General features: G+C 44.5%; 1 protein-coding gene across 2 annotated transcripts in view; it reads left to right on the top strand.

Moving 5' to 3' along the window:
• Window positions 1–6,638: 6,638 nt before the first annotated feature.
• The window catches only part of Acer3 (alkaline ceramidase 3), a 68,386-nt gene continuing 51,891 nt past the window's right edge, over window positions 6,639–23,133 (top strand). For both annotated transcript variants that reach the window (XM_050154487.1, XM_050154486.1), the window contains exon 1: window positions 6,639–6,827. In XM_050154487.1, coding sequence (XP_050010444.1) covers window positions 6,725–6,827 — 103 coding nt within the window. In that variant the 5' untranslated portion in view covers window positions 6,639–6,724. The remainder of the gene's footprint in view (window positions 6,828–23,133) is intronic.

The following is a 23,133-nucleotide window of genomic DNA, read 5'->3' as shown; positions in this document are numbered from 1 at the left end:
CTCTCTCTCTCTCTCTCTCTCTCTCTCTCTCTCTCTCTCTCTCTCTCCCTCACACACACACACACACACACACACACACACACACACTTCTACGTGTTTTCCTCAACGCACCCAAATGTACTACACTTTTAATAGATGAGGCACCAGTCTCTGTCCTGAAACAGTCTCCTGCCTCCCAGGTTGCTGCTGCTGCTGCTGCTGCTGCTGAGACCAACCTCATATCGTCTTGTATGCGGGCTTCTGTCAACAGCCTTCGACCAGGCTTTCCTCCTCCACCCACCGGCCTTGCACAAGCACCCCATTGCCACACACGAAGCTTCTGCCACACTCCTCTTGGATCTGATTTTGACTTTCCACTCAACCACTCCACCAAACATCTCCCGAGCTACTTCTAATGTCAAACAGCCCATACTGTTCCCTTCCTTTGCAGAAGTGAGTTAGGGTCTCCGTAGGTAATGCAGGCTGACTCTGACAGTCCTGAACCGGCTGCAATGGCAGGTGTGTTCCACCTGTTTTCCCTCTTCCATTTCTGGCCTTTGGACTATGGTAACTATTTTTTCCTCTTTCCCCCTTTCCAGACGACGTCCCTACACAGTTAGTTATCTCTGGACAGATGACTGAGGGCAGGGACATTGAGATTAATTGTATCCTCACAAATGTGGCTGGCTTTATTCCATGAGGCTCTGGGTTTGATTGCAACCAATGAGAAAAAAAAAAGCTGAAATGATTTTTTTTTCATTAATTTTTTTGGGGTGGCTGGGCAGTGGTGGCACACGCCTTTAACCCCAGCACTTAGGAGGCAGAGGCAGGTGGATCTCTGAGTTCGAGGCCAGCCTGGTCTACACAGAGTTCCAGAACAGCCAGGGCTACACAGAGAAACCCTATCTTGAACCACCCCCCATTTCTTTTAATTACATGTGTACGTGCATGTACCACAACTCACAAATGGGGCTTCTCCTTCTACTCTGTGGGTTCCAGGGGTTAGGTTGTCAGCTTGGTGGGAAGTTCAGTGAGCCGTCTCTCCTACCCTTTTATAAATGGGAATTTGTGGTGTCCTGTGAACACCTAACTGTTATTGCCTGAGGTTTGCAACAGCAAGGCTGAGGTTGCACAACTCACCACAGGGCATGCATGGCTCCTGAAGCAGATTCAGAGCTGGCAGGCCCAGCTGGCAAGATTGGTACATGGGCTGCTGACCTCCGCCTTCTCATAGCCCAGGCCTCCACTCTGGCCAGAGTTGGACGGGCAATGCGGGTCAGATGTAGATTCTGGCTCAGCAAGGCTCCAGAACGAATTTGACTCTAGGTTGGGGCTCAGTTGCACTTGGGAGCCAGTGTGCCCAGAATGGGAGTGGGAGGAATTACAGACCAGATCATGCAAATGCCCAGCATGCTAGACTCTGAGTCAGAAGACAGTGCAGGTCAAAAGTCCCTGAAAGGGTAGATCTCACGCAGTCAAAGAAGCTGGAGAGGCAGGTGGTAACAGGCAGCAGGAGGCAAGGATGGCTCAAGAGAGAGTTGGGACAGTTCTGGACCCCGAAACATTGCTATATTTTGTTTTTGTGTTTTTTTCAAGATGGTTTCTCTGTGTAGCCCTGGATGTCCTGGAACTCACTCTGTAGTCCAAGCTGGTCTCAGACTCAGACATCCACCTGCCTCTGCCTCCTGAGTGCTGGGATTAAAGGCGTGCACCACCACCGTCGGACTCTTTGTGTCTTTTTTTTTTTTTAACTATATCATGTTGTATTCCTATCAAGGTATTAGAACCAGTCAGTAATCTCATTTATCAAAAAAAGAAAGAAGGTCTCTTAGAAACCCTTTGAACAACGTCATTCCACAGCCTCCAAGATCCTCCAAACTGCAGCTGCTAAGACACTTGATTGGGACCCTTCCTTAGGTGTGTCTTGGCCTTTCCCCAGACATCTTCCTGTTAACCTGTTAACATCTTCCTGTTTTTTGTATGTTAATGCCTCCCTTGCAAGTATTTAAACTCAAACTCAGCCTTGCACTTCTCTGAGATCATTTATTGCAGTGAAGTCCTCTGGAGAGACTCCAAAGGCGCTGTAACTCTGGCCCTAACCCTACTGCTGCTCACGGTCTTTTCTACCTGCTCCTCTCTGCTAGCTCAGTATGAATTACTTTGCTCTCTGTGTCTTGATTTTCTTATTTGTAAAATGAAGAGTGGCTCGGTGGTTAAAGAGTACAGGACCTGAGTTCAGCTCCCTGCAACCATGTCGGGTGGCTCACCACCACCTGTGACTCCAGTTCCAGGAGATCTAATGCTGGTTGAGCAGTTGGTAAGTCTAATATCAGTCTGTTGCCCTGTCACTAGCCGGCATTATTTTATGTAGGTGAGACAGCACAGAGGAGAGTAAGGCCAATCGTTGGGGGGTAGACAGGAGGTTAACTTTGCAACCAGGGCTGTGCTGGCGCACTGGGAACATGCTGGGGACCAAGACACTTTTTTTGTCCTGGGGCCTGGCTCTGGGTTTAAACTGAAGACATGCTGTTCAAGGCATACAGTCCATGGGGCAGTCTGCTTCTTCAGGTTTGCTGGGAAGTTTGAGGAACAGGTGCAGGGAGAGAAGCTAGAGAAGGATCGGGAGAATCTCTTCAAGAAGCTAGGTCTAAGCAGAGACGTCGAATTCAGAAGAAGCTAGCCATGAAGGTGCAGGATGAAGAAAGAAAAGGGAGGTTGGAGGTTAAGGGACAATATGCTCACGTGCCCAGGAGTAAGAGGAAACCAAGAGTCCTTTCTAGAGGGAGAGGGGACATTTTAGAATTGTGATTTAAGGCCCAAGAGGTCAGCAGGGACCAGGTGACAGAGAGCTCTGTGGATCACGTCAGAAGGTCTGGAGAAATCCTGGAGCGTTAGTACTTGGAGGATGTTGATAATTTTGAGTTTAAGAACAGATCCTTCGGCAGGAAGAAGTTGTGAGATGGGACAAGACAAGACTTTCTTCGGCCTGCCCTGAGGTACGTACGGCTGAGGGAGGAGGGAAATGGACGGAGAAGGAACCCACAGAAGCTGGTCACTGATTGGAGGTGACCGGATGGGAGAACTGGCTGTCAGTCATAGCTTCTTTCTTCAGCAGACTGGGTCAATGACTCTGTATTGCAACACCATAGAAGAGAAACCACGGAGAGGGAAGCCAACACGTGGGGAAGTGGCGGGTCAGTCTTAAAACACACGGAATCTGAGAGCCTTGTGAAATAACTGATGGACCTGCTCAGAAGGTCATCCGGATGAGTTCTTCCCTAACAGGTGTCGGTTTTGTTCGGGGTAACAGCCCAGTTCAAACTCTCTCCTAGGCTCTCCTGCCAGTTTCCCCAAACTCTGGTCTCCCACAGTTGCTTCTGGCCAAGTATTTCTAAATGGATATCCCTGGGTGAAGGTTCTGGAAGGGATATTGTTTTCCTGGTAACAAAGAACAGGCCCGGCTTGGTATGTGCCTTTTGCCCCTGTCCTTGCCCTTCCTTCCTCCTGCCTGATCACAGTTGGATGCTTGCACAAGCAGCAGTGATCTTCTGACCACGGGTCTGAAGACCAAGCAGACGCTTTGCATTGGGCAGCTGAGGTAGAAACTTGGGCTGTCTACTACTTGAGGGAAAAAAAAAATCCTTTTTCTTTGTTTGCTTTGGGTTTTACTGTATAACCACCCACGTTGTCTTATAGACTAGCTCTGTAGACCAGAATGGCCTTGAACTCACAGAGAAGCCCTGCCTCTGCCTCCTGATCGCTGGGATTAAAAGCGTGCACCACCACAGCCAGCTAACAAGCTTTTTTTTTTTTCCCCGTTAGGGTGCTGGAACTATTTTTCTGTGATTCGTAGCAAAAAAAAAAATATGATCTTAATTGATTCAAGAGCTGAGGCCCTGGAGACAGATGTGGGTAGGAGATTGAGATTCAGGCCAGCATAGGGGCAAAAACTGACAGCTCTGAGGTGGGTGTGGATAACAGGCTCCTAACTGCACACACATGCACCTGGGCCTTTGAGAAGGCTGGCTCCTAGGTGACGTTGAGAGGGCGCATTCCAGTTCGTAGAGCACGAATCCTTAGGTTGTTTTCACATTGCTGACATTTCTGTGATCTCATTCAAAATGAAACAATCCTTGTGGGTTATTCAGTGATTACTCAACCCCCGGTGACATTATTTCGTTATCCCGTTCAAGGTGCTTAACCAAAGGTTTGCGAGCTCTGGTCCTGTGTAGCGATTATCTCCCAGGGTGGCACATTTGGGGCTCAGGAGCTGATCTGGGAACCGCTGCTCGCCTCCCTCCCCTTCTCACAAATCAGTGAGCCCTGGAGGTCTGTCCCTGAAAGATGGTGCAAGAATTCCCCAGAGCTATGCTGCATCCTAACAAAGTGGCCAGCGTTTGTGAAGATTATTGTCACGGCCCCTTGACTTGCCTGCTTCTTCTCTTCTCCCCTCCACCCCTCCACCCCTGCACACCACAGACCTGGAAACCTATTCTGCCTAACCCACAGATTTGGCCATTTTACCCCCCACCTCCCGCCCTTCTGTTCTTGTTAGGATACATAGCAAGGGTCTCATTACAGTATATTAGGCCAGGGCTTTCAGTCCTCAGGCTAAAGGTTGTTCTTACACACAAACCCAATGCTCTAAATGCCTCATTCTGCTCCCCTTTCTCCTGCCCTTTCAAGCCCTCGCAGGCTGTGTTCTTGCCCAGAAATGTCTCTCCACACATTCTCTCACAGACTGCCCAACTCAGAGCAGCCAGATTTATTTTCTGCTTTTTCCAGCAGCTGGGAATGGCTAGAGCCCAACTCCCCATCTTGTCCTTCTCGCTTAACCCTTCCTTCGAGTTCCTTACAAACCCCGTTGATTTCTGTGTGCGAACAATCTGGAAACTGCGCCCCCTCTTCATCTGCAGCGCTGCTCACGCGTCCAGGAGCTTCGGGTCTTGCCCAGTCGTGTTGATCTGCCCTTCCTTTGGCAAACGTAACCACATTAATGTTATCTGCCCTCCCTTGATCAATATAGCTAGCTACATCCAGCTCTTGCTCAAAACCCATTGGGCTCCAAATGGAACTGCTCCTGCAGGAACGCCAGGCCTCGTTTACCCATACCAGGTGGGGAGCGGAACCCAACCCCGTGCTGGTCCTTAGAGAGCCCGTGGTCTTGTCAGCTCAGCCCCTAGAAGAACAGCTGGGCACAGGAGATCCAAATATGGCCCTCACACTAGACTGCCTAGGTCCCAGCCTCAGCTCAGGTGCTTTGTTATCTGGGTGTCCTAGGGAGAAATGTCCAACTCACCAGGTCAGTTTCACCATATGGATCAAGGCAGTGCTTTGTAGGACTGTTAGATCTCAAAACTCTCTCAGAGCAGGTGATTGTAAGTATTAGGGGCTATGCTGGTTACAGCCAGTGTGGCCTGGCAGACTCTTGCAGGCAGGAGCTCAAAGTATGGAAAGCAAGGCCTCTATTTGCAGCGTCATGACTGTAGAACAAGAATGAAGGGCAAATGGGCTCTTGGGTGTGAGAGTTAGGGAGGTCTTCAGGGAGCTGGGTTTTAAAGGAACAGCGGGGGGGGGGGGGGGGGGCCAAATTCAGAAGCAAAGATAGGACTATGGAAGCTGAGAGGCATCTTCCTGGCCTGGGGAGAGTTCACTGAAACTGAACACAAAAGGCAACAGGATGTGCCTATTATTTTTAAATTTTTACCTATTATTACTGTGTGTGTGTGTGTGTGTGTGTGTGTGTGTGACAGACCCGTGTGCCATGTTGCTTGCTTGGAGGAGGTCAGAGGACAACTTTGTGAAGTCTGTTCCCTCTTTGCATTTTTACATGGTTCCTGAGATAAGACAGCCTCCCAGGCTCACATGGTAAATGTCTTTAGCCAAACCCACCGAGCCATGTCACAGGCCTGTGTTTTCATTCTTAATAGCACAGTCTGGAGACTGAGGTATGTATGTATATTCCAATCCTGATATTGGAACAGAGGGAGGCTAGGTGGTCGACAAGGGAGTCATGGAGTCAGGCTCACTTAAGAAGGCAGGAAACACCACGCATAGACGCTCAAAGGGAAGCCACAAACTTCTAGTGCTTTATCCAGTATTTACTTTTAAAGAATGCCAACACCTATTTTTTACTCTGTCCATTCTGAGTGGTGGCCCCCTTTCTTTTTTCCCTACAGGACACTCAGAGTGACTTCCCAGTAGTCGCCGGAGCTGGCTAGGTAGGTGCTCTTTTTCGTCTCCTCCTTTTGAAGCTCGTGGCCAGAGTCCAGACACTGAGGTGCCTCACTGGGCAAGTTTAATCTAGCCCCGGGCTTGACAGAGAAAGATTTCATCTCCTCGCCCCAATGAAACCAGACCGCCCCCACACTAATAGAGGCTTGGTCGCGTCCAGACCGAAAAGAGGGTGCTAGACGCCGTCACCCTTACACAAGGGCGTGTCAAGATCGGCCGGACTCCCCACTTTCCCAACTCCTCCCGTGGATCACTACTCCCCGGAGCGACAGGGTCACTCTCCAGGCGCCATCTGAATGGGCCCTGGGCGCCTTCCATGGACGCGGTGGGCGGGGCCGTGCAGAAAGGGGGCGGTCCTGAGGCGCGATGGGCGTGGCCTGTCGCGGGGCGGGTCCCGTGACGGCTCTAGCCCCGCCCCTGCCCTTCTGGTTCGGGAGGAGGGCGCCGGAGAGCGCGCGTTGCCTGAGCCGGCCCGGGAGCGGCCGAGCCGTGTGTGCTGGGCGTCGGCGCGATGGCTCCGGCTGGGGACCGCGAAGGCTACTGGGGCCCCACGACCTCCACGTTGGACTGGTGTGAGGAGAACTATGCGGTGACCCTGTTCGTTGCCGAGTTCTGTGAGTCGGGGCCCGAGACCGGGGACGGAGAGAGGGCGCGCGCCGAGGGGCGACGACGCGGCGAGTGAGGAACGTGGAGGGCGAACCTGGCCGCCGCCACGAAAGGCTCCAGGCCCGGCCCGGGAGCGGCGGCGGCTGGGCGTGCGCGATCGGAGGGGGAAGCCGGGGAGCCGACGAGGCCTGCCCCGTGTGCCCGGACTGGTTTCAAGGGGGGGCCTTCGGGTCGGGGACGGAAGGGACGTGGGAGCCGCGCCTGGACCTCAGAGGAGAGAGCGAGGCGCGCGGCTGGGAACGGGAGCTCCTACCTGAGCCCTGAGTGCGGCTGCGGCCAGGCCGGGCGCTGCCGGTCCCGAGGTCTCTGCCGTGAGGGCCCTGAACGCCGGCCCGACTGCTGCCATCCGCCTCAGCCATCCGGGAGGGCACCCCTGGGGGACGCTGACGGGCTTCGTCCTCCCCGAGCCTGGGAAACTCTTCAGGGCCCTTCCCGTCCTCTCTCCGGTTCTCGTTAGACCTCGCTCACCTCCAGGGAACAGTTACCGGTTCTCCCGAGCCGAAGCCCCCGCCCCCCTTCACCCTCACCCCGTTGTCTGCAAGTGCAGGGGATCGCTGTTCATCTTGCCCCAGAAGTGAAAGCCAGAGCAGCTAATCACTACCTTCCTGCTCCAGCCACTCTCCCAAGAGCACGAGAGACTAAGTCTCCTTGCTACCTTCTGCGTCTAGCGCATCGGGCTTTCTAGGGGTTAATGGTCATCCGAGGACACTCATTTCCATGAATGCACCTTCAGAGACCGCGATTTGCTGCTTCTAGACCAGCATTGCTGGCCCGGTTTGGGGATATTCATATTCTCTCTCTCTCTCTCTCTCTCTCTCTCTCTCTCTCTCTCTCTCTCTCTCTCTCTCTCTCTCTCTCTCTCTCTCTGTATTTCCTAGATGATTATTTCTAGCATGCTAGAAAGAAATCTGCCACTTCTTCCGTCCAGTTTGGTCAGCTTTTGCGAACACGGTGTTTGGTCATTCTTTTTTCTTGCTGTTTGTTTTTGGCAAGCAGCAGAGAACCGTCTTTGGTTGCTACTGCCTTCTTTTGAACGGGACCCACTTTACTAGGCCACGAGGGAAAACTCTTCTTAGCTCACATTCGAGTCCTTCTCGAGGGCGAGTTTCTTGTGAGATGATCCTGCAGCGAGTCTTGCCGTTTTCAGGATGTTAGTCCCATGCCCTCGAGGCCATGATGGAGATGGAGCATCACTTTCTCTGAATGACTAGTTTAAATGAATAGTTTTTGTACAGTAAAGGAGAAGATGGGCAGAGTCATTATTTATAGGCTAATTACTTGGCAACCCAAACATCGACAGAGCGAGCGCTTGGCCAGTTTGTTTTTAGATCACTTTGGCAAGACTACCAGAGGCTCATGACCACCAGGGAGACTTAAAAATCATGCTTCTCTGAACTGGAAGTGTGTAGCCTTTTATTTTTCCCCTCTCAGGAGTCTTCAGATGTTGGATGGGCTGGAAGGTCACACACTTTCTCTAGAATGTAGAATTAGGTGCAGTGGGTGGAAGAAAATCACTGGAAGGGGAAAGGTTTTGCTTCGGCGCAAGGGAAGACGTCCTAACCGGCGATGCTGTCTCAGAACAGGTTGTCACAGAAAGTGCTAAAATGGGCATTGCTCACCCAAGTCATGTATTTTAAGAGGAATTGTAAAGGACCTAGCTCTATTCACTTTTTTTATATATATATATAGGCAATAAAGACTTTTCGTTCAGAACCAAGGTTTTAGATTAGAATCAAAAGAGAAAACTGGCCGTTGAGTCATGCGGACTGTGAGAGAGGAAGATACTGTATTTTGGCAAATAGCTCCGAGAAATGGGAAATGGCTCTACTTCTTCATGTGCTCAGAAGAGGAAACGGAGTAGACGGAGGGACGGATTGGACGCAGCAATCAAAAGGGTTGCGTGAAGAGGGTCAGTGAGTGTGTTGGCCGCTCGTTGTGTACAAACCTTGGGAGAAAATGACCCGAGGGAGGCTGAGTCAGATTGTCTGACCATATGTAACATAATATCGTAATTTGGAGTGTGGGGATTTGGCCTTTGAATAATATGCAGATTTGAAAAGCTGGATGTGTTGGCACATGCCTCTAATTCCAGCGCCTGGGAGGTGGGAGCAGGAAAATCAGGAGTTCAAGTCCAGACTTGGCCACATGAAACACTTTCTCAAAAACAAAACAACAACGAAACCAAAACAACCAAATAAGTAAAAGCTATATAAATACATCTAAACTATGTACTGTGTACTACTCCTGACATTGTAGCTCTATCATATTTACATTAATGAGCTTTAATGATAGTTTTATCAAGGAAAACAAGTGTTATTATCTGTGTACCACAGTTTGCTAAGCCTTTGATATGGTTTCTCTCTTGAGTTTTACAGTCATTCGCTGAAGGTGTCATTATGCCCATTGCTTCAAACTTCTGTTTATTTGAAAAGATTGGAAGGACCAGGGGGAAGGGAAGAGAGTCTCTTTAGATAAGAAATAGCAAGCCCCTTGATGTACTAGAAGTTATAGGGATAAGTGGTTCCTGTTTTATATGGACTATACAAATAACAGTGCAAGCTGAAACCGGGCTAATGATATTTTATTTGTTTGGGTGTTTATGTGGCGGAGGGGGTGTATACACGCTACATTGTATGGCGGCCGGAGGATGACTTGCGGAATTTAGTTCTTTACTTCCACCATGTGGGCTCCAGGGACCAAACTCAATTCAATCTTGTAATTAATAGTAGAAAAGTCAGAGTTGTTCTGTTAACTTTAAAAGCTTTCATCAAACAGGGCTAGCAAGATGGCTCACTTACCTAGTACTTACGCCAACCTTGCTGACCCGAGTTCAGTTCCCTGGCCTAGAAGGTAGGGAGAACTGACTCCCACAAGTAGTCTGACCTTTCCCGTGCCCTCCTGCCACCACATACACAAGCGTGTTTTGTTTCTCTGTGAAATAACTTATTATCAAGTGTAGCGTAAACAGTACTTGCTTTCTCATCGTGTAAGTTGGAGTGAATGCATTTCCAATGCTTTGACAAGTCCTCTCTGAGTTTGGACAGTCTTTTAGCATTTTATTCTTTGCACTTTTTATATTGTGAAATAGCTCCCAAAGTTCCTTTAATTAGAATTGACTTAGTTTTGTTCGTTGTTGGCTGCTATTCTTCTAGGGTATCTTCCTTCGTTTTCCCCACAACTGTTGTGTTCAATGTGTTGATAAGTTTGCCTTAACTGAGTTCCTCAGGCAGTGACTCTAAAGCCTCTTCAGTGACAGCGGCATCGGCGTTTCTGTAATGCGTCTTTCTGTGCCGCCAGCCCCCGGAGACTTCTTACTAGTTATGGAAGCCTGGCCTGTAGCTTAGGCTTGTTCCTAACTAGCTCTTATAGCTTAAATTAGCCCATTAATCTACGTTCTGTCACGTACCACCCATGCTGCCTCCTCTGTCTCTTCGCATCTCTCTTGCATGCCCAGATTCCTCCTCCTCCTCCCTCTGCCTGGAAGTCCCGCCTGTACCTCCTGCCTAGCTATTGGCCATTCAGTGGTGCACCTCCATACCATGTACAGACATCCCGTAGCACATCTCCATGGTTTTCTGTTTTTCTCATAACTCTGTTTACACTGGCTTGGAATTTCTGTTGACTGGAGTTTGTTTCTCTGCTGACCTTTCCCCATGTTGGCTAGTTCCTTCTTAATACTCATTTTTATAAGATGTCACCAGGAGAAAAAGATAAAACTCAATCATATGCTTTGCTCTCTGTACATGGACTGAATAACAGATATTAAATGACTTTGAAAGTAACCAGCTTTGAAAGAATTAACTAAGTTGGTCACTAAAAAAAGTTTATGTGATTCTGTATGGGTTAAAGATCTAACAGTGAAGTTTGTAGTTTATTTATTTGGATTAGTATTATTTCATTCAATTCTGGCAAACTAAGATATATATATATATATATATATATATATATATATATTGGACCTCTGCTGAGTAAAGATGCCTATATATTAATGATCCTCAAAGCATTTTATTAAGTGGGCGATGCTACCTCGTTTTAAAAAAGAGAAAGAAGTTACCTCCTCAGTGGCATATATCTGTACCACTAATAGTGGCAGAAACAGTGTTCAAATGTAGGTCCGACACTTTCTGCCCTGGCACACAGATGCAGGAGGTGGCATTCCAAGTGCTAGTAGTTTAGTGGAAGAAACATTGCCTAAGGAGAGGAGCGTCCTAAGCTATTGTTATCGCCTCAGAGAAGAAATTACTCAGTTAAAAATTATTTAAAGACTTGGGTGTGGTGGCTCATGCCTACAATTCCAGGACTTGGGAGGTAGAGACAGGTGAGTCAGAAGCTCAGGGCTATTCTTGGCTACAGTGTTAGTTTAAGTCCACCCTAGGTATTAAGAGACCCTGCCTTTAATTTTTTCTGAATATTTCATTTATTCAGTAAGTATTCATTGAGCTGTTTTGTCAGTTACCTCAGACTGTAAAACTGTTATGTATAGGCGGCCTCTCTATCCATGGTATTGGAAAGGCTCGTAGGATATCAATAGGCATACTTTCCTCCCCAGATTAGAGACTGAACCTAGGGCTGCATGTGCTAAAGATATATCTATATATCCTTATCTATGCCTGTATGCCTACATATCTGTCTGAATCTATCTCTCTGTCTCTGTCTATACCGCTGAGCTAAGCTCAACTCTGTTTTTTATTCTAAGATGGGATCTCACTGATTTGTCTAAGGTAGCCTTGAAATCACCGCTCGTAGTTTAGACAGGCCTTGAACTTACTGTGTCAGCCTTCAGCGTAGCTGTGTCGCAGACTTTAGATACCAGGCCTGTTTACATTGCTCCTTTCAAGTGAGATTCATTTTAAAATGTATTTGGTAGAAGAATGTCTGAAAATTTACATTTTATAGGAGTTATTTATAAAAAAGCTAAAGAATATTTGGAAATTCCGTCAGAGGAGGAATTCGCCGCTGACAATATGACCAGCTTGCCATCTTCCTTTTATTTTGGAGTTGAGATGGTTTGAGCTAAGTATTGTTCCTCCCTCCTCATGGCTTTGTTGCCATTCTCCAGTCCTATCTGTAGGATCCAGGCAGAGAGAAGTAGGCAGCCCTCCGTGCCCTTGGTCTTTATGACTTTTTATAAGATTCACGCAGATGGGAGAAAGGAGTTTGTTTCTTCTTTGTAGCTTATGATGAAAGGCTTTAACCAGTGGTCTTTTGTACACATGTCACTAGGGTATCTAGTCTCTTTGGCTTCCTTTCTTTTTCTTTCCTTTTCCCAGGCTCCTTCCATTTTTCTTGATATATGTGAGTACACATCAGGAGTCTTAGTCCTGGGTCTCTGTGGGCTGGCAGAGGTGACATTGCTGTCATCTTCGGGAAGATCTCTTTCATTAAAATTTTTATTACATCTATATTCTATATATATTTATATTTAGTGCATATGTATGCTTGTGCTTTTGGCTATTAGAGGACACCTTCAAGAGTCAGTTCATTTTCTACCATCTGGGTCATCGGGGTTGAACTTAGGTCCTCAGACTTGATGGCAGGTACCTTTGTCCACTGAGCCATTTCCCTTGTTCCTAGAGAATTCTTTTCTTAAGGAAACGCGGACAGGCAGCAGTGCATCCAACGTGCAGCATAAAAGTCAGCTGAAGAAGGAAGGACAAATGAAAGATCAAATTTAGTGTAAAAAAGATTTAGGTTTAATATATCCAGCTCAGAGACTGCAAGTAAATGGTTTTGGTTGATGTGGTGGATGTATTTAGGGTACATTAGGACAGAATGAAATGATACTTAATAAAAACCTGAAACAGAGTTAGAAAGACTTATAGATGTGCCAGACTTTTGATACTGTAACACCCCAACACTGCACTGTCATCTACAAATATATATACACACACACACACGCACACACCAAAACCCCTCAGTTTTTCAATAAGTTTACAATTTTGTGTTGGGCTACAGACATGTTTGGAACTCAGCAAGATGACAGAGCCAGAAAGAGGCAGTAAGGACAGTTACGGTAACATGAGAATCCTAGGCATTTTACTATGTACTAGTCTGGACTGTGCTCCAGTTCAGGCTTGTGTCTTTGGGTAAATCATTTATTCTCTGTATCATTTTACTTTTTATAAAATGCAGGATCTCAGCCATGTGAATTAAGCACTTTATATCTGTGTTTGTTTTTGGTTTGTTTGAGGCATGGTTTCTCTGTGCAGCCCTGGCTATCCTGGAACTCACTCTATAGACCAGGCTGGACTTGAACTCACTGAGATCCACCTGCCTCTGCTTGTGAGTGGTGCGATTAAAGATGTGCACCACCACTGCACTTTATATCTTAATTGTTGTATCTTGTTTATTTTATGTGTGTGGGTGCTTTGCCTGCATGTATGTCTGTGTACCACTTGCATGTTTAATATGCAATGAGGCCAGAAGAGGACTTGATCCTCTGTAACTAGACTATCTCACAGACAGTTGTAAGCCTCAGTTGGGTGCTGGGAGTTAAACTTGGGTCCTCTGGAAGAGCAGCCAGTACTCTTAACAACTGAGCCATGTCTTCGGCATCCCAGCTTAATGTTGTTTTTTTCCCTAGGTGAAAATTTCAAACCTACAGCAGACTTGGAGGAACCCCACGGTGGATGGCCGTCCCCCTGCCTGCTCTCCTCTAACAGTTTCACACATCTGGTCGTTTACTAATTCTTTGCTCTGCCTATCATTTTATTTATTTATTTTTGACACAGTACACTTCCCCTAAAAAACCTTTCACATTTGTTTCATTATATAAAGCTCAATTTTTGTGTGTTTTCCTTTTGGTATAAAGTCTTCATTCAATGGAATGCATAGACATCAAACTTATATTTGCTGAAAAATAAGCACACCTATATAACAAAACCGCTGTTGAGATACGCAGTGTGGGTTGTGGATGTTGCTTTGTGGCACACTGAGTGCTTAGCATACCTGAAGCCCTAGAAGCCTTCTGTTCTCTCCAGCAAGTGTGGGGAGAGAAGATGGGGGCTTTGCCGTGCACCTCATGCCCCTCTGTGTTCATCTCCTCCTCCTTCCTCTCCCTGCCACCATTGTTCTTGTGTTCCCTCCTCCCATAAAGTAGAGTGGCCTGTTTTGGAGCTGCATGTAAGTGGAGTGAATCATCCAGTATTTACTGTTTGATGTCAGGTTTCTTTTGCTCGGTAGAATGTTTCTGAGATTCGTCTGCTGCTGTGTCGTGGTGATTTACTATGAATGAAACACAGAACCCATTTTCTGGCTGGGGTGTCCGTCTGACTATTTTTGGACTTTGATGATTATCAATAGAACTGTTATGAACATTATTGGACAAGTGTTTTGTGGACATATGCTTTTTTGTTATTTTCAACCTGTTTGCTTGTTTAGTGTTTTGGCTGTCTTGCTGTACAGTCCTAGCTGACCTGCTCTTTAGCCCTCGCTGACCTTGACTTTGTGGCAGTCTTCCTGCCTTAGCGTCCTAAGTGCTGGGGTCGCAGGCTTGTGTCACCACACCTGCCTAGTAGAGCCGTCTTATTTTTTGTAGGCAGATCCCTACAGTTGGAATATTTGGGACATAGAGTAAATATATATATATATATACATATATATATATTTGTTGCATTAGAAACTACGAGGCTTTTCTCCATTTTACAGTGATAGTGTTTTGGTTTTGTTTTGAGACAGCATCTGGCTATGTAGCCTAGGCTAGCCTTAAACGTTGGCCCTCCTGACTGCTGGGAACAGAGCCCTGTGTTACCTACCATGCTTGCCTCACACATACAGCTTGGTCCACATTCTTGTCAGTTATTTTCACTTTAACCGTTCTGGCGAATTCATACTCATATGTCACGATATCTGGTTTGTTTATTTTTAGGTGGTCAGTCTTTTTCCACCCCACCTCTGCACACTACAAAGCTGGCTATTCGCGTGTGCATTACACACCCGTGCCCTTCCATTGTTCACGTTGTTCTATGAGAGAGAGTCACTTGTCTTAGAAAATTTTGCAGTTTGGATGGATTTTTTTTTTTAGCAATAAGTAACTGAAAACAGTGTTTGAAGTCGAGTTTGAGCAATTTTGATTTCCTATTATGTAAACTTGGTATGCCAAATTGTATCATACTTTTTTTAAAATCTTAGATGTCAAGACTAAAAAAAAAATAAGAACTAAGTTTTGTGGTTTTGAAAGCTGTTTTATATTCCTAGAATTTTATAAGCATCCTTTTATTGATCCCTTTAATGTATGAATAATAATCAAGAGGTATTTCACCCAATGAAAGTGTAGCCCAAAGTTGAAATAGTTTGTCTGCAGAACTGGGAATAATTGTTGACTCATCCTAGATAAGTACTCTTAGCGCTTAGATATGTCCTCGGATTTCTCAAGGCAGCCTGCTTTTAACAGTTAGAAGAGCAAGCAGAACTCTGATTATACGTAGTAAAATTTGTTATTGGCACTGACCGTGTGCACATTGATACATTTGCGCTATTGGCCCTTTACCTCTGACATGTCATCCGCTTTCTCCGTAATAGCTAAATCCTGGACTCTGCTTTCCGTGGTACCAGTGCATCACCTAACTTTTTATAGCTCATGTTTGATGACTCTTCTTTCCTAGCTTTTAAATGTTAGCCTATCTTTATATTTTTACATTGAAAGCACATTTTCTATAGGATTTATAATAGACTCATTCATTTTTGTCAGTGTCTTAGTTAGGGTTTCTCTTGTTGTGCAGAGACACCATGACTATGACAGCTCTTATAAAGGAACACAATTATGAGGGCTGGATGACAGCTCAGCGGTTCAGTCCATTAACATGGCGAGAAGCATGGCAGTGTGCAGGCAGACATGTGCTAGGGAAGGAGCTCAGGGTTCTGCATCTTGATCTGCAGGCAGCAGAAGGAGACTGTGTACCACACTGGGCGTATCTTTAGCATATGAGATCTCAAAGCCCACCCCCACAGTGACACACTTCCCCCAACAAGGCCACACCTATTCCAACAAATTCACCTCTCTCTCTCTCTCTCTCTCTCTCTCTCTCTCTCTCTCTCTCTCTCTCTCGCTATTTTATTGAGTTCTATATTTTTCTCTGTTCCTCTCCCTGCCTCTCCCCTCCCCTCTTCAACCCTCTCCCATGGTCCCTATGCTCCTAATTTACATAGGAGATCTTGTCTTTTTCTACTTCCCATGTAGATTAGATCCATATGTCTCTCTTAGGGTCCTCATTGTTGTCTAGGTTCTCTGAGATTGTTATTTGTAGGCTGGTTTTCTTTGCTTTATGTTTAAAAACCACTTATGAGTGAGTACATGTAATAATTGTCTTTCTGGGTCTGGGTTAAGGTCAGGTCTCTTAATAGTACCACTTCCTATGGTCTAAGCATTCAAGCATGTGAGTCTGTGGAGCCATTGCATGTAGTAGGACTTTCTTGTCGGTTTTTTATTTTATTTTATTTTGGACAGAAAGCCCCCAAATATGGAGACTTACTATTAATTATGAAAGCTTGGCCCTAGCTTAGGCTCATTCCCAACCAGCTCCTATAACTTCAATTAACCAGCTTCTATTAATCTACATTCTGCCATGGCTTTTTAGCCTTTCCTCTGTTCTGTGTCTTGCTGGTGTCTCTCACGGGCCTGGTTTCTTTCTTTTCCTGGAAGTCCTGCCTGTCTTCTCCTGCCATCTATTGGTCAGTTCGCTGTTAAACTGACCAGTGCCTTAGGCAGATGAGGCATGCAATGTAAACAAATATGCCACTGCAGGCCGTATTATCCAAACCACCACAGTTATTTTAACAATGTCTCTATTTTTCATTTTTTGTTCTTGACATAACTTCTTACTTTATAGTCCAGGTAGGCTTTGAACTCAGAGCTTTCTTGTGTACTGCAATTATAAGCATGAGCCACCACACCTGGTTTAAATCCCTGCTTTTTCATTGGCAGATGTTGTCTGTTTATAGCTATTGTCATTATTTGTGTGATTTGGTTATCATATTTTTTTACTATTTTGCATTTGTTCTTTGCTTTTTTAAAACATTCTTTTCTTGTTGTCTTTTTAATGAATTAAGCCATATGTTTCTACATCTGATATTTTAGCTAGTCTAGTAGGTTCACTGATTTCCCTCTTTTGTTCAACCTTTTGACAAGACATGGCATCCCATAAGTTCACAATGTTGAGTTACCAAAATAAAAAAAAAGAATTAAAAGTATAAAACCAAACCAAACCTGTGGTTGTTTGAATAGGTATCAAACACTTACGTGTCTGAGTGCTTGACCCTTAAGGAGTGGCACTATTAGGAGGTATGGCCTTGTTGGAGGAAATGTGTCACTATGGGGGCAGACTTTGAGGCCTCATATTTGCTCAAGCTATGTCCAGTAGGGCACACAGTTGCTTTTGCTGCCCGAGAATCAAAATATAGAACTCTCAGCTCCTCTCTAGCACCATGTCTGCCTGCATGCCGTCTGCCGTGATGATAATGGGCTAAACTGAAACTGTAAGTCACCCTTATTTAATGTTTTCTTAATAAGTGGTGGCATACTCCTTTAAACCCAGTGCTCGGGAGGCAGAGGCAGGTGCATGTCTGTGAGTTTGAAGCCAGCCTGATCTACAGAGTGAGTTTCAGGACAGGCTCCAAAGCTACACAGAGAAACACTGTCTCGAAAAATCAAAAGAGACTTGCCTTGGTCATGGCATCTCTTCACAGCAGCAGAAACCCTAACTAAGACACATTTAAAAAGCAAACAAACAAACCCTTTGTAAGTCTGTAATACGGCTCATCAGGTAGAAGTTGTGTGAGCCTGGCAGCGTGGATACAATCCGCTGCTTCCACAGAGTCGTCCTCTTGCTGTGGGAACTCCTTCTGCTCTTGATTGCTCCTGACAGCACCCATCTATTCCCAAGAGAATGTTGAGCACCGAAGACACTCCACTCAGAGTTTGTTTTCTTCTTGGCACAAATGGCCTTTGGTCAAGGAACCGCCCATACCTCTACCACTGACAAAATAAATGGTATCCAGACTGTCAAATCTTGCCAAGAGAGGATAAGAAAAGTTTCCTGCCTCTGAAAATGGTCAGTCAGTTATGCTAGGCCTTAGCCAGAGTTGATGGCTTCAACGCTGCAAATGAGACTTTGGGTGATTGCTCAGGTAGCTAATTGTCTCCGTCATTTATTGCTCCCTTTGGAAGCTGCTTGGTTGTACTTCTTGCCTGCTCAAGTAATATTATCTCCCTTCTCAGGCCTTCAATAGTGTTGAAGATTAAATAGTCATAGTTACCGTCCTCTTGTGATCTAGCCAAGTCATTTCCTATACAAGACTTAGACTCCTTAGATAGAACTTGATATCTGTTCCTAGTGTATATAGTTTTGTATTGGGTTTGGAACTCTCTTATTTAAACATAATTTATTTATTCATAATTCTGAAATGGTGTGGGATTATTTTGTGGACCTCTGCCTTCATCCTCTGGCCTTATACATGTGTTATGGCATTCACATACCGTCCGTTATACACACCACACACACACACATACACACACACGATAAATATTTTAAAACCTTCATAATGTTTTAAATAAGCTTATGGTTTTGTTGTGGTTGGACTGAGTTCATGGTTGCCCTGGGGTACCTGTTGGGCACATTCCTAACCACTGAGCTCCTCCACACATGGTCTGGCTCCCTAAGTTGCCCAGACTAGCCTTGAGTTCGCTGTGTCAGCTAGGCAGGTCTTTTCTACTCTCCTATCTTAGGTGCCCAAGTAGTTGAGGTTACAAGACTACATCTCAAACCCTAATACATTGTTTTTATATTCCCAAGTGAAATAATTATTGTTCCCATTGTGTTTTTATTTATTTATTTTACCTGTAACAGGATCAATATGAATCAGCTCTATTGCTTGTCAATACTTGTGAATGGTTACTCTTTTTTATTTCATACAGCTGTGAGTCGTTAGCCCCTTAAGCATACCAGGCAATCTCAGACCTAGTGCCTGTTACTGAAATGGTCCAAGGCCTCCGTCTTACTCCGCTGTGAGCACTGACTCTCACCCTCCTGTGGTACCAAAACAGGCCCTCGTGGCCTTCCCTTACTCTCCTGGGGCAGCCATAACCTGTTACCATATTGTTTTCTAATTTCCTCTTGTGCCACATTTCTCAGAAGTATCCTGAGTTTTAATACTGTTAAAGTTAAGCTGTGCGTTTAAGAATATATTTATTAAGCTGATGGTAGCACATACCTCTAAGCCCAGCATTGGGGATGCAGAAGCAGGTGGATCTCTGAGTTTGAGACAATCTGGTCTACATAAGGAATTTAAGGTTAGCCAGGGCTATATAGTTATACCCTGTCTTAGAAACAAAATCAAAGAATATATTTGTTGAAAATTTCCAACATATATATTTATTTATAGTGCAAGACTGTCTGCATATTTATAGATAGCTATCTATTTCTCTTAGCCAGGATTTATATATTTATAAACTAGCAGTTTTATTGTATGTAGGTCTGTGGATAGATATAAGAGAGTCATCTAGGTAGTAGTTTACTGGGTCACAGCTAGCTTTGTAAGTCTGTCCTTTCTTCTAAATTATTCAGAAAAGCATGTTTTGTTTTGTTTTCTTCTTTCTTTTCTAAGCACGATTCCCCTAACACTTTGGGCTGTTACTCTCTGTAAAGCTGTCCTTCCTGTCATGTGTCTTCCTTCCATGGTTTCCTTTCTCTTCTCCCCTCCAGTCTTCTCCTGGCAGCCTCTGACATTTACAGGTTGCCTGCTTTGCAGGCTTTTCGTTTAAGCCCTAATGAAATTGTTGTTAGTCTGAAAAAATAATCATTTAAGTAGTATCAGCATCCCAGGAATGCCGTGTTGAGAGTCTAGCCTAGGAAGGCTTTCATAACCGGCCTTTGCGTCCTCTGATGTGACCTCACCTTGTGCCCTGTGCCTTGTACTGCTGATGTCTTTAGACTTACATAGCGTCTCACATTGCTTCATGTCTTGGAAAGATGGGCCTTTCCGTTGGTAATGTCCTGCCCTGTCCTGCCAGGCCCCTCTACCTGATTAATTCAGCCTTAGTTTGATTGTTTTCTAAATTTACAACTTATTTTAGTTTTTTTTTTTAATTTTCGTTTCTAGAGGATTAATTTTTTTCTAAATCTGTCTCAGTGTTGGTCATTATCTTTTCCTTTTGTGCTTGTTTTTTGTGGTTACCTTTTATTTCTTTAAACATTAAAAGAAATACCCATATTTTGAATTTTTTCATCTTTGTGTGATTCTTGATTTTTTTGTTAATGCCCCCTTTTAAAGACTGTCTTTTCACCGTGTGCCAGCATGCATGCATGCGTGTATGTGTGTGTGTGTGTGTGTGTTTGTTAGTGTGAATGTATGGCACCTGAGTACTGGTGTCTATTGGACCCCCTGGATCTGGAGTTACGCACAGTTGTGAGCCACCCAGTGTGGGTGGTGGGAATCAAAATCAGGTCCTTTGCAAGAGCAGCAGTGTTCTTAACAGCTGAGCATCTCTCCAGCCTGTTTTGCTGGTTCTTATACTTAGTTTATGTATATTCCTTTGCAATGTTATCTCATTGAACTTTGAACTTTTAAAAAAATGTAAAAAAAGGTAAATAGCTGGGGTGAGCTGGCTGTGAAGATGTAAGCAAGGAAGACCTGGCCCCTCCTCTCATCTGCCATAAGGTGGTGTGGGTGAGGGATGCCCCTCACTGCCTGTGATGCTTTCTGCCCTCTCCCCTGCCTCTTACCAGCTGCAGCGCTGGGGAAAGCAGGACCTACATCTCACTTGGGCAGCACAGAAGAGCTGACCTGTTGTTAGCTTGTCTCTGCACTGAACCATGGAGAGACATCACAGGGTCTTAGTGTGTGCGCCCGTTAGCTTGTCTCTGCACTGAACCAGTAGGATCTCGGCTATAAATTTCGATTTCAGGAGAACTTAAGGTTGAGATTCACAGTGGGTTGTATTTTGTTGCTACTCAAGTAGTATGTAGTGATTTTTTAAAATTCATGTCCTGGTACTCTTAATACTTTACTCCTACATATTCAAAACTATATTTGGCTTGCCTAATATAAGATATGGGGAGAAAGATTGATCTTAAATTTTCTTAAGATGGATTTTAGTTCAGCTAATTTTTACCATTTGCTAAATGCTTCTTCCAACAACTAGAAAACCAGCATTATTGTATGCTCCATTTTAATGTGCGTGGGTCTGTCTGGACCTTCCAGTCGGTCTTGGTGAGCTCTCTTGTTCCAGCATCACATCATCCAGATGATTTGTGTGTGTTCGAGTGTGCATTTACATGTGTGTGCATTTATATTGTCTTAGGCTTAGGACCATATGCATGCCATACAAGTGTTTTACCACTGAACTGTGTCTGCTGCCCTGTTTTAATTAATTTTTTATATAACTTCTTAATTGCTTCAATTGTGGTTCTACTTTCAGTATCTGTACCCATGTTCCCTGTCACCAGAAGAAAACACACTGCTGGTAGATAATAGGTCTTTGTATTATTGTTTAGGGCCAACAGTAAGAGAACATAATTTTATTGGATACTTTTTGGAACCAGGAAGGGGAAAATGAGGATGATACAGTCTAAATATAGTTTATGCCCACTAAAATTTATGCGGAAATTAAATTTGCAATGTACCATTATTGTGAGTTGAGACTTTTTGGAAGTCATTAGGTCATGGGTATTCCGAGCACAGATGATTTGTCTTAGAGTGAGCCTGACGTCTCCCTAATTCTTGTGTACACCGTTCTCCCTTCATCCACCAGGTTATGATGCAGCATGAAGCCCTTGCTAATTTCTGCCTCCAGAACAGTGAGGTAAATAAGCTGTCCAGTCCCTGGTGTTTTGTTAATTGCAAACATATCTTAAGACAGGAAGAAAAGTAGAATAGGGCTAAAGAAAGGGACATTTACTCGGGACACTAGTTCGAGATGGCTTTTTTGCTTCCTGTATAAATGTAGGAAATTCTAGCCCCTCATTTGTAACAAAGAAAAGTCTATTAGGTTAATGCTCCTTAAGTTTTTTGTTGAAGCATTCATGGAGGTAGAGAGAAGTGAAAACAAATGCCTGTGTCTGAAATTGTAACTGTGAACAGCCTGCCATAAATAATATTTTTTAATACTTATAAAAGGATTTTGTATATGTGCATGCACACTTGCTTTGGTGATTATATCATTGACCATTATAGTAAAAAATGGAAAAAAGCTAAATATTGATTGCTAGAAAAGTATGTGAATAAAATATTATGTAGTTTTATGCTAATTATTATAAGCCAGTAAAATGAAATGAAATTATTTCAGATATTGAAAACATGATCAGGGCTTTGGCTCAGGTCCATCTGTATATTTGCATTTTTTCCTATCACTAAACAAACACAGTCATCTACTGAGATATGAAGAACTCTTGAGTTGTATAATACAAAAAGCTCTTGTATCTAGAGCTGTTTGTGAGCCCTTTATTCTACCACTTATTTTTAATTCTACTGCTTTAAATCTCTGGTGGTTAGCATATGAAAGCTTCTTTGTTGCTGGAGAATGAAAGGAACTTTGCAAAGAAATGATTGTTTTCAAGGGTTTGCGTTCTTGGAGCATTTTTATACTGTGTCATCTATTGTCATCTAAAGCTCCAGCCTCCGGAGCAACACCAGGGATTTTCAAAACTTGGGTTTTTTGTTGTTGTTGTTTTCTCTTATATTATGATTAATGACCTGTAAAAGACTTATGGTACCCCTGCTACTGTTCCAACTGAGTGTTCTTTTCTTTCAAATGCTAAGGATTGAACCTGTGACCTCCATACTGGGCAAGATTCTGTCACTGACCTCCACATCTAATGGAAATCTTTCCTCTTCCTGCTCTTAAAAGTTACTGAGATAACTATATGTTTTTTCTTGGGTTCACCTTCTTATTTAGCTTCTTTAGGTTCACCAGGTTTACACTCCGTGACCTTTATTTATAGCTAGAAACCAATTATGAGTGAGTACATCCCATGTTCATCTTTTTGGGTCTGGGTTACCTCGCTCAGGATAGTGTTTTCTATTTCCATCCTTTTGCATGCAAAATTCGAGAAGTCATTGTTTTTTACCGCAGCATAGTACTCTAATGTGTATATATTCCACACTTTCTTCATCCATTCTTCCATTGAAGGGCATCTAGGTTGTTTCCAGGTTCTGGCTATTACAAATAATACTGCTATGAACATAGTTGAACAAATGCTTTTGTCATATGATAGGGCATCTCTTGGGTATATTCCCAAGAGTGGTATTGCTGGGTCCAGG

Source organism: Alexandromys fortis, unplaced genomic scaffold (genome assembly GCF_014885135.2).
Source record: "Alexandromys fortis isolate MF-2015 unplaced genomic scaffold, M_Fortis_MF-2015_v1.1 scaffold_77, whole genome shotgun sequence".
Classification (NCBI taxonomy): domain Eukaryota; kingdom Metazoa; phylum Chordata; class Mammalia; order Rodentia; family Cricetidae; genus Alexandromys; species Alexandromys fortis.
The sequence above is the reverse complement of the archived record's forward strand: the minus strand, read 5'-3'. Positions and strand labels throughout refer to the sequence as shown.